The sequence below is a fragment of the Diospyros lotus genome, chromosome 2, assembly GCF_014633365.1.
Source record: "Diospyros lotus cultivar Yz01 chromosome 2, ASM1463336v1, whole genome shotgun sequence".
NCBI classification, from domain to species: domain Eukaryota; kingdom Viridiplantae; phylum Streptophyta; class Magnoliopsida; order Ericales; family Ebenaceae; genus Diospyros; species Diospyros lotus.
In genome coordinates, this window is record NC_068339.1 from 20,130,550 (window position 1) to 20,143,432 (window position 12,883).

General features: G+C 32.4%; 1 protein-coding gene across 1 annotated transcript; it reads left to right on the top strand.

Annotated features, from left to right (window-relative positions):
- The first annotated feature begins 2,874 nt into the window (after positions 1–2,874).
- Positions 2,875–3,285, top strand: LOC127794698 (rapid alkalinization factor-like). Its single transcript, XM_052325944.1, has one exon. The coding sequence runs from the start codon at positions 2,875–2,877 to the stop codon at positions 3,283–3,285; it is 411 nt and encodes a 136-aa protein (XP_052181904.1).
- Positions 3,286–12,883: the final 9,598 nt, after the last annotated feature.

Consider the following 12,883-nt stretch of genomic DNA (forward strand, 5'->3'; position numbering starts at 1 on the left):
ATTTTTAATTTTTTAATTTTAGATAATCTGTCTCTAAAAGATTTGTATATTAATTTTTATTTTTTCATTTTTAGTGATGAATTTTTGGCGTCGTTAAAAAAATTAATTAATTTAATTTCTTTTAGCGATGAAAAATTTGTCGCTAAATTAAAATATTTAATTAAACTTTCATATTAAAATTAAATTTCCTAAAATTATTTAGTGAAGGGAGTTTCCTTCGTAAATTTGATCGTTAAATTTAAAAAAATATTTTAAAAAATTTAGTTATGGGTCTTTCCGTCACTAATTTCATCACTAAATTATAAATAAATTTGTGACTGCCTTTTCCATCACTAAATTTTTGCCACGGCAACCCCGTCGCTAATTAGAGACAAATTTTTTTCCGTCGCTAAATAGTATTTTTCTTACGGTGACTAAAGAAATAACTAGTTAAACAAACCCAAGCTTCATTTTTGAATTTAACTCAAACTCTCAGCCCGAAAAAATTCTAAATAAACAGCCTGAGTTTTTATGCACTCAACCCACTTGCATCCCATGTTAGTAGCAAGAGGTCTTTTTTTGAATTGTGTGAGTTCTGAAAGTTTATAATTTTGATTAATTGAGTGAGTTACTCTATTTTTGAGGTAATAATTTGTATGTATTTATTAACAGTTAATTACTTTAAATTTTTTATATTCTTCTTTGATTGTTATGTGTGATTTGTGTGTTCTAATTTTAACATTATTATTAAAAAAACCTTATGAAAGTGACATAGAATTTCAAAATTTTGTTGTAATGTTATTCTAATGAACTTCTCTATAAAACTTTTATGAAAACATCATCTTAATTATGACTTTTTATTTATTTTTTTGGGACAACATTTATTATGACAAGATGGAGGGAAAAGGGAATGGGAATGGGAATGGGAATGGGAACAAGAACAGTAATGAAATTGAAGGATTGTCTTATTCCATTGCCATGTTTGATACAAGCAAAGAATAGGATAAGTGTTCCATTCCATGGCATGTTTGGTATTTTTCAATTTCTATGGAATCAAAAAGAGAAAATAAGCATTTGACAAAATTAAAAATTCTTATTTATAATTTCAAAAACCATTCAATTATCGAATTTATCTTGAAAAAATATTTTTATTTTGTAAAGTAAAAATAATTAAAAATTGAATAAAAATAATTTTCAATGTTCAGAATAAAATTCAATTTTTTGGAACAAGAAGAAAAAGAAGAAACAGTAGCAGAAGAAGAAACGATAAAAGGCAAAAAGTGGTGGCAAAAGGTGACGGGGGTGGCAACACCAGGGTGGAGAAGAAGAAGAAGAAGGTGTCGATAGAGACAGTTAAAAAAGATTATATTATATGTAATACTTGTAATTAAAAGGATATTCTGAAGGTAAAAAAATAATTGTATCATGAGTTTTTTTTATTTATTTTTTTATTAAAAAAGTTTTTATTATTTTAATCTAACCATATCATTCCCTATAAATGAAATATTCTATTTTTTTATATCAATCAAATGAAGAAATAACTATTTTTTTTTCCTAATCCCCCATTTACCCCTATCAAACATAGGTTATTTTCTTTTGAGCAAACATCATTATACATGTATTTGTTATTTCATGACCCACTTTTTGCATTTTGATACAAAAATAAAATGGAGAATTGTAACAGTACCCTAGCTAGTATTTTAGATAGATTATTAGTTTAGTCCTCAAATTAAGGATTAGATAGATTAATTAGTCCACAAATTAGTTTCAAGTACCCAATTATTAGTAAAATTAAGAGCACATTAGGAATTTGTTTAATTTTGACTAGATAAAATTATTTAAATTAGTTTAAATAATTAGTAAGGGGCATATCGATTGAATGATTTCATGTACCACGCATGCATGAAATCATTAAAAATTACATAAATACTAAAGTTTTTAAATTAAAAATTAAATTAATCAAACATGGGATGACAGTGTTTGTGCGGTCCCTCGTGCTCGTATCCTCGATTACGTGAGAAAAGGTAAAGCGCAAACACGAGTCTTTATTTCACTGCATGGAGAAAGGTTTAAACTCGTATCCCACTAAATTAACATTAACATGACACTCGTCCTTATCAACTTACAGGCATAACACTCAAACCTTAAAATATGAAAGGTTGCGAAAGCAAGACTAGTTAACAGCCTTATCAAGCTAGCATAATGGCAAGATTACATCTAACAAGGGGGTTTGTCTCGCTCAACGAGTTTTAAGAAGAGGCATGAACTAATAAAATTTGGTTTGAGTGACCAAATATTTGTCTAGATATTCATCATTGGTTTGAATATTTTTTTTTTTAAATTTTTAAATTTGTCCAACTCCAACCCCCAACCCGACCCATTTAGAAAGTAAGTAGCATTAGGCCCTAACTAATCAAAATTAAGAAAATTAATGAAAGGCATGCATATATATATATATATATCTAACATATATATCCCAAGTTAATTAATTAAGAACAATTCAACATTGAGAAAGTAAAAGGTTCCCCAATTATAGAAAGAATATGTTGCTGATTTAGAAATGCAGGGGCAGGGGCAGGGGCAGCCAAGCCGATAAAAATAAAAGCTATAGCATCATTAGCATGCATGGAGATGGATGATGACCAGCTACCCGTACGTTTTAACCATTCAAAACGGCCATAGAAAAACCAGGAACCATCAAAGTTTTCTCCGAAAATAGCTGAGACCATGAATTTCTTACAAGAAGCTCGCCACCACTCATCTCTCCCTCTATACTAATCCCCTCTCCTCTCCCCTCTTCCAACAGGAAGATCAAATAATCCTTTAATAATTCACCAACAAAGCCAACCAAATTCCGAGCTTCCCCTCTCTCTCTCTCTCTCTGGATCTCCCAAAATGGTTTTCCGGGCTGGATTCCTGCTCCTCCTCCTCCTCCTCCTCCTCCTCCTCGTCTGCTCTGGAACGGTGACCGTGTCCCGCGCCGATGATTCCGACTACGGAGTCTCAGCCTTCGCCACCGTGGCGCGCTTCGACGTGGACTCCCTGCGTGCTCGCGGCGTCTCGGCGTGCAACGGGCAGGTCGGCGACTGCATCGACGATGAGGAGGAGTTGATGCTGGATTCGGTGGCGGCGCGGCGGTTCATGGAGGAGAGGCAGAAGTACATCAGTTACAAGGCGATGAGGGCTAACATCGTGCCGTGCAGAAGGCGGGGGAACTCCTACTACAACTGCAACCAGAGGAGGAGGATGAACCCTTACAACCGCGGCTGCCTCGCCATTACCAGGTGCAAGAGGTACACCTGGTAATTTTATATTTATGGATGATAAAATTGAAAGAGAGAGAAAGATGATGATGATGATGATGATGATAGATCTAACAACTATCTATCTATGCTGAAGAAAATGAAGATGAAGTAAGAATATGAAGAACAACTGCTTTGGATATATCATCCATGCATGGTGGCCATTAATTTCTTCCTCCTTAATTTAATTGAATATTGTTCTCCTTTTATATTATTATTATTATTATTAATATTAGTATATTATATTATTATTTATTATTATTATCATGGTACTCTCCTTTTTAATTATAATTATAATATATATTGAATTTGCAATCGATATATATAATTGATTAGCTATAGATCTGTGTGTGCATTGAGGCTGAGGCTGGCGCAGGATGATCAAGGAGGAAGAAGAAAAGGAAATTACTTTGTTATCCTCAATACATATATATATATATATATTAATAGTAAATCTTAGTTGATGATATTAATGTGTAATAGTAAGTTTTTTTGGGTTAAATTCTAAGTCACGAATTTTGGAAAAACAAGAACCAAAAAAAAAAAAAGCTTCAATATCAGGCCGCAAGCTAGCGATGGCTTAAATATCAAAATACAAATTTTATATTTATTATAATATCCAATAAAGAATTGACAACTGTATTTTTGAGAAACTTGATGAACCAAAATGAATGTTTACTAAAATAATAAAATAAATAAATATTACCAATAAAAAATAATTCTCTCCTTGGGTGTCTATTTGGATTGAATTGGAGATACTAACAACTAATGTATTATAATTCCATGTATGTATTAGGTATGATATTAATATCGATCTTGGAATCACATATAGAAATTTCTAGGCTCTTGAATGAATGCCTTTCTCTCGCCCTTTAGGATTTGGAAGGAGTAAAATGAAATTGCAGCTCCCTCTGTGATGGTCTTGTTGAAGGTTTAAACTTTTGATGGTCAAATGTAATGATTATTTTTTATTACAAGTCTACCTTAATTTTTGGAAATTTGTTAGGCAATTCTAAAATGATGTGTGGTTTGTGCAGAGTAGAAAATTAGGTTAAATTAAGTGGTTAGGTTCCAAATTTTAAGGAAGTATATTTTGTGTTTTATGACCATGTATGTTTATAGTTGTTCTTGATGAATAAAAGAAATGTTTTTTTTTTACTCATTAATGTCGACTTTCTTCTTTCTAAAATATATATATATTTAAACCAACAAATGGTATCAGAGTAGTCAAATTCTTAAAAAGGATTGTGAAAAAGAGAGAAAGAGAACTAATAAGTTTACCTTCACTACAAAAACCCAAAACTTATGAGAGTTTAGTTATGGCCTCAAGCAGTTTTTCATCTCCTTCCATTCCTATATTTTGAGGAGAAAATTATGTTGTTTGGGTTGTAAATGAAGAGGAACACTAACATTTGGTCTATCATGCAAGTGTTTTAAAGTTTTCAAAACTTTTTCGAAAACATACAATAAACGCAATGGAAATAAAATACAAAATCACCTTGTAAGACTCGATATCAAATGATCATATGCAATACAAAAAGAAACCAAACCATAAGGGGTTTGAAGTATATCTCACTGGTGGTTCCAAATCTAATGAAAATGCTAAACGTCCTCTCGAGCCAGCAACATTTACTCACCAACAACTCCCGAACAGTCCAACTATTCCAAATAAATCCCAAATGACCAATTTATCCCTTGAAAATATGAGGGACCTAGTCAATCCACGCTCCGAATAAGGGTTGAGATCTACGAGGTGGCCTATGTGCTAGCCAGGCCACTTGCAGATGATGAGGTTGATTAATTTTGGGTTCAAAGAGATGGTATTCCAAATCCAATAAGAGTCTCACTACTATGTTAAAATTGCTACAATAGAAATGGTGGAATCAATAGAACAAAGAGGAGCTGGGTTATGAAGGGTTGAAGGCTCTGGAAGAAGAGTGAAAAACGCTCACAGTCGAGAAAGAGATATGCATCAAACGCAACTAGCAAGCTCTATCACCTCTTCTTCACATTACCATATTTATGAACACCCAACAAAACCCTAAAAACTCAAATCAGACAAAACAACTAGGAGAGAGAAAGAGGCCAGAGCCGTGCTGGACGCACGTCATCCTTCCCTCATCCTTCCATTCCATGTGTCCTCAAGTTTGTTACAGAAAACGATAAGAAAATCAGCTAGAATCGTGACCCTCTACGATAGAAATGGTCAACCATTTTGCAAGGACTAGTCGACCGATTAAAAAACTGGTTGAACGATTCTGGCGCGGTTTGATTGATCGAACCTAAGAGCTGGTCAATAGAAGTTGTCTCTTGTGGTAAATTTTATAAATTACATTTAGGCCTGCTATTAACACTTAATAGCCATTTCATTATCTCATAATGAAACCAACGCCCCCGTTAACTCTTAACGGCATGCTTATCAACTCTTGGCAACTGCTTCAATTAATTTAAACCCAATCTATTAACTCTTAATGGTGTCATCATCATTAACTCTTAATAACGATCAATAATTATAGCTTATATCACTAAGTTAACCACTACACTCGGATATGCATGTGACTTTCTAGGTTCGTTACTAAGTAGTAATCGGGATACGCTAAATTCTTTGACGACGACCAAAACACTTTGATCTACAATAAGGATCTTTCTATCTCCTCGATGTACCTCGAAAGACCCTGAGTGATAATTACTATTATGTCAGGACAATCTTACCAATAATGAAATCTTACTTCAAGGAATACCTATTTGGGTATTTGATTCACATGTACTATAATCCCTCCATCGACTAACATCTCGATCGAGTAAGAGTCATGAATTGATCAAACTCACTAACTCGATAACTATGTCAAGATCTAGCATGGTGTGATTGAGATGACACATCAAAACTCCTTCCGATATTGGAAACACCTTTCCAATCATGTGCACCCTGGCCAGGGGTTCGAGCAATCACAACCACCACTGATCGCATAGCATGTTCACCTCACACCGGAGGTCAATGGATCCCATTAACAATCACCTACCTCTATATGTTACTGCATAGGGACCACACAATGCATCTCTCATCTAAAAATTGGGTGGTTCTTAGCAATGACAAATCCCAAACACTAACATATAAGACAACTATGTTGTCTCTAGTCGTCTAAGGACTAGTAACATAATCAAAACCAGTGACAGATCATAAATCCTCTTAGCCATATGATCTATCACTTGCATCACATTCAGTAGATATTCCACTAACATCTACCCACATGTCTACTATATCTATCTCATGGATTATGACATTCGACTCACCATCGTTTATCATTAGTATCTCATACTAATCCAATGTAATAACCCATGTGTCAATCCATAATAGATTCATCATAGCTCTCTTATAAGAAATCTAAGGACTGAATATCTTTAAGAAATCATTAATCCGAAAGTCTTTGTCACATATTCTTAACACTTAAGAATAAGACTTTTAATAGAAAATATAAGGGTTCATTCATATATACAAATTAGAAAAGTATGAATGAAGATATAACCTTAAAATATGAAAATATATTTTATATTATATTTATAAGAATTACATCATTAGTCCCATAATTATAACTATTATATGCCATACGCCATTTAAATCTAGCATTATGGCACTAACACTAACGATAAAGATGAAGACTTACTTGAGAGGTCTCGACCTTTGGGATGTTGTTAAGATAGATAAACATCCTCCACTACTTAGAGACACCTTACCATAGCACAAATGAAGCATCATTCAAAATATAGAGTAAGCCAAGAAATTCAAGGCTTTGGCATGTCTGCAAGCAGTTGTGTCAGAAGCTATTTTTGACAAGATAATAGCATATGAGACACCTAAAGAAGCTTTGGACAAACTAAAGGAGGAGTTCTAAGGCAGTAAGAAGATAAGACATATACAAGTCTTGAATTTTATAAGAGAATTTGAACTGCTTAAAATGAAAGATTCTGAGATAGGTAAAGAATATGCAGATAAACTCTTAAGGGTGGTGAATAAGATTAGGTTGTTAGGGGAGATTTGTTAGAGAAGAGAGTTGTGAAGAAAGTGTTGGTGAGTTTACTAAAAGGTTGAGGCAAATATCTCATATCTTAAAGATTCAAGAAACCTTAATCAAATCACCTTGCCAGAATTAATGGTGAATGCCTTGCAGGCACAAGAGCAAAGGAGATTGTGATTAGGCAAGAAGTGACATATTTGTATAGCAATGGCACCGCGATCCAAAATGAGGGGTGAATTGAGTTATTTAAAAAATTTTATTGAACTTGAAATCTTTTTGCTAAAAAATGAGGATTTAGTGCAAATGATGATGAATGGTGGAATTGCTTAATAAAATAAGTAGAATGAAAAATAAAAGGAATGAGGACACAATCAAGATTTATAATGGTTTAGCCAAATTGCCTAATCCACTACCTTATCTCCTCATTAATGATTTCAAACACTTCATTATAAACTTTGGTACTTGAACATAAGTAGGCCCTCTAGTCCCCAAGACTAGAAAATACAATCTTCTACTATTAAAGTAGGCACTATAGTAATCTTACTAAGAAAATACAAGATATTTTACAATAAAAGAGAGTCTAAGAGATAAATCTCTTAGTTACAAGATTTCTCAAAAATTAAATGTAAAGCTTAAAATTAAATGACACAAATTGAATACAAAGCCTTTGAGAGAAAATGAATAAAACAATTTAGCACTTGAAATATTTAAACACTTGAATGCTTGTAATAAATTCTCTTAAAATCTTTAAATGATTCACCAGCCCTATATTTATAGTGCTTAATGAGTACTTCTAAAAATATGGTCGTTGGTGGTACTTGGGAGCAATTAATGAGCTTCCAGAACTAGTCGTTGGAGAAGTTTACGAAAAAAGCAGTAGACAGATTCATAGAATCAATCGACAGATTAGTGCAAAAATTTAAAATCGATCGACATTAGGAGCAAAAACAATCAATGTGTTAAAAAATGGTCGACCGATTTGAATACAGTGGTTGTCAACCGCTCACAACCAAGAGTCTAATTTTGACCGATTGACAAGCTATTGAAACTGATCAACAAAAATGCCAGATGTGGTCGACAGTTCCTCAGAACTAGTCGACAGCCTATCCTTTACTTTTTAGAAGATTTTTTCTCCATTTTCTCTAACACTTTAAAACTAATTTTGAAACACATTTAAGAGAAACATTTAAAACATAACACTTTGTTTTTCCAATCTCTATCAAGATAATTTGACTTTGAATGGTGCTGCAAAAATTTGCTTTCCTAAGTGTTGACTTTGAATGGTGCTATAAGTTTATAAATTATTTTTGTAACTTGAGCATTCCATGCCATTCCATATAGAAACATTGGCTCCAATTTTTATGGAAATATATATATATATATATATTCATTCCATATATTTTTTTTTCAGCATTCAAAACATTTTAGTGTCTCGGCCCACTGTGGACTAGCCCACCAAGTCCTTGGGAAGGTTGGTTGGCCCACCAGAGTCAATATTTTTTTAAAAAATTTAAAATTATAAAATAATATTGTAATTAAGTAATACCTTAAAATATTTTTAATTATTTAAAATGTAGACAATTTAAGAAGTTCCCAAATTTTAGTTGTGGTGGCCTATTGATCAGTTGATGGTCTCTTTTTATGGATTGCATGACTTAGTTCTTTGAAGATTTTGCATATTTCGGCTTTAATATTAATCTTTAAAGCATATACGCATTCCAATGTATTCCCTTTAAACATTGATCTCCTTGATTATAGGAGTAGTTGTATATATATATATATATATATATTTCATGTGTCAAGAGGATTTAATATTAATATTATTTTTGATAAGTGAAGTCAGATAAATTAAGTTTACAGATAGAACGGCGCTATATGTATTGATAGGATTACAAATTCAACGATCGAAGCAGAATTCATCCAATAATGAAATCTAATTGAATTTCACAAATCGGACTTCATTATTGATCATCAATTCATCGTGAAACTTGAATTTTATGAAACTTGATTAGGCTTCATCCTAAGATGAAGCCCAATCGAGCTTGCTTCATGAAGCTTGGGGCTTCATTTAGAGATGGCAACAGCAAATTAGGTGAGGATATTTTTGTTATTTGACGTCTTCAATCATCCTCTCAATAACCCAATGATGTATACAAGTAGCATTTTCCTTATATAAGATAATGTAATCTAGACCTAACATGTTCAAACAAGTCTTTAAGTTTGGAAAACATGAATTCAAACCAATCGCACAATAATTATACATTGATTCAAATTAGTTTTTGGATCCCCTCAAACTCATGAGACCCCTATTTATACTATAAAAGGTTTGATTAGGTTGCTAAACTTAAATCTAATCTTATTACTATTTGACGAGACTCGACATATAAATTTGTCTCTAAATTCATTTCAGACCCTTATACTTGAATACATCCATTTAAATGTAAAGTACAATAATAAAATTCAAAACAAAACAATTAAATATACCTTATATTTAATATATGACACATTACTAGGATCATATGTTTAACATAAATAATGCACTTAAATTGAGTTTAATTACTTATATTGTTATTAATTTTTGTTTTTTATGCATAATATAAATTTAAATAATACATTCTATATTTTATTTTAAACAAGTTCAAAAATATAATCACGTACCAATCGGTAGATCTATATCGACACTATTTATAATATTTATAATTAGATTCAAAATTAGATAGTCCAATAATCATACATACATTTAAGACCAAATTTAACTATATGAATTGAAATTGAACCAAATCCAAACCCGAACCAATTTATTTATAAATTTGATTAAAATACTTAAAATTTACATCTCTACGAGATTCAAAATTTAAAGAGTTATATCAATTTTAATATGGCCTAATAAAATCAAAGCTCTTAATTACGAGGAAGATGCCCACAAAGAATCCAAATAATCAAGCAAAGCTTCACAACAAAGAAGCAAGAAAATAACCCCCCAAAACTAAGAAAGTCACAAGAGGCCAACCCACCCACCACCATGTTTCATTGACTTGCTTGCGTCTCTTACTCTCTCCATCTCTTTCTTCATATTTCATCACACATCACAAAGTCTCACTTCCCTTCAACTTCGTCCCATGGCTTTTGGCCTCTTTTGGGTCCAAAAAAAAAAAACACAAGAAGTCTTCCCAGTGTACCATGGTGTGGCTAGCAATTGTTGTTTTTAATTTGCTTTTCCTCTCGTCTCACAAGCATTACCTAAAGTTCATAGGCCCCAAGAACAAGACTTTCAATTGGGTCAAGCCGCCATATTATTATTGCCAGAGACTAAATGTGTATTTGGTTGAGCCTCCTAATTATTTTGCTAGACTACATGTGTTGGTTGAGTATAGCCCACTTCTTCTTTCCTAGTTTAGTAGGAGTTTTAAGTGAAAAATTAATAATATTATAAATGATCCCGATATTAAAACGTTCAATAAATCTTATAATGGAGATATTTTTGAGTTTCTTATTTATTTTTTTCTCGACAATACAACTTGAATTTTATCATAATAAAATTTGTATCAAAAGAAAATAAATTCTAAGCAATTAAATTGCCTAGAAATTATTTACATAAAAATTATCAATTAAATGTGTTTGATTGACTTAATATTCAACCTAAAAATTAGTGTACTTTTTAATCTTTTAGTATTTGATTGACAATTTTCATGTAAATGTGTTTAATAGCCATTATTTTTCATAGAAATTGACACTTTTGACAATTTACATGAAGATTAATCATTTTTTCTAAATTTCAAGAGTGTTAGAAAACACTTTTTAATCTTCTATGTTAGAAAACACTTTTTAATGTAAATAATTAAAAATTGACAATTATTTACATGTAATTATTTGGATGCCATTATTTCACTCAAATGTTAGAACACACTTTTTAGAAAAGGCCATTATTTACATGAAATAATTATTTGGATGCCATTATTTACATGAAAATAATGACACTTTTTAGAAAACACTTTTGAAATAATGGCATCCAAATGTTAGAAAACACTTTTTAATCTTCTATGAAAATAACCATTTTTTTTCAATTTTTGTTGTTTAATACATTATTTTTCATAGAAATTAATAGTTTTTCCATGAAAATTGACAATTTCTCAATCCCAAACTACGTCATGGCAAACAAGGTCTACTTTTCAACCAAGGCCCAAATATACATCGTCGCCCGCCTCGCATATGCCCCCGCACCGCAACCGCAACCGCTGCTGCTCTTGTTGCCTCTAAGACTACCTTCATCCTCCTCATCCATCGCAAGTACAGTCATCTGGGTCCTTCACCGTCCCCACCACCCCTCCTTCTCCATCCCCGCCCTCCAAATCTCCAAATTCAATCTCTCCGTCAGCACCCGTAACCCAAACAAGATAAAAATGTGAGATAGATAGTTGTTTTCAATAGAAAATTCAATCTCCCACTCCCCCCCCCCCCCCCCCCCCCCCCAAAAAAAAAAAAAAAAAGTTTCCTAGCATTTGGAAGAAAATCAGGTCATGTGAGCAAAAGTTGAAAAATAAATTATTTAGAAAAAAAAAAAACAATCAAACACCTCCAAAAGTTGAAATTTTGAGTAAAAATGCGACATTTTTCATAGAAAATTTGGCCAATCAAAAGCATTCTTAAGGTGTATTTGATTGCATTACCTAGAATTTAATTCTAAATAATATTGCCTAAAAAACAAAAACTATCTCACCCTCTTAAAAAATGAATTCCATAGAAATAAGCTTTAAATGGTTATATCATACATATTTTTTCATAAAAAAATTAAGAATGGTTGATTGTTTTCAATAAAAAATGTATAATAATTATATATTTTTCATAAAAAAATGTGTACAATCAAACACACTCTTAGTGTTGAAAAATTATTTGGCAAGTAAAACTATAATGCACCAAAAGTCTAGACAAATTAGAAAATGTATTTTGTAATTGTTCCGATAGATTAATGACGTGTTGTGATGTTACCTAACTCAATTTGCGGCTGACATGAAGGGGTGGGTGTTCCATGGTTTGATTTTAAAGAATTAGAAGACTAAATTACAATGTATGATTCTTAAATTAAATTAAGCCATTTTTATTTAATAGTCATATTCCAAACAAATCATAGATAGTTTGGGGGGGGGGGGTGTTGGACAATGTGGATGTGGGGGTATACAAGCCATTTTTATTTAATTAAACCATGGTTTCTACCAAAAAAAACCTTGTATTTCATGATGATCAAATTGTATTGCCATCGCTACTCACAAACGAAGGCGCGCGGAGACAGAGGGATGTCCGGTGTGTCTCAATGAATAACCATGTCCGTCCGTCCGTCATTTTCATAACGTACGTTAGAGATTTGAGTTTTTAAGAGCAACTACATTCATTTAAGGCGACTTTAGGAACGTGAAAAAAGAGTACAATTTTACGCTTTTGATTTGGATGGAGGAGCATTGGGGGGACCTTGGCTTGGCTCCCTCCATCCACCCTCCTCAAATGTCAAAAAATTCAAGATGGGAAATGGTCCGGTATTTGTGGCATATATATTATGGGGGGCTTGACATGAATGAAGAAGCCTCCTTTTTAACT

Excerpts from the sequence above, each read along its gene's own strand:
- LOC127794698 (XM_052325944.1), top strand. The coding sequence starts at position 2,875 with ATGGTTTTCCGGGCTGGATTCCTGCTCCTCCTCCTCCTCCTCCTCCTC.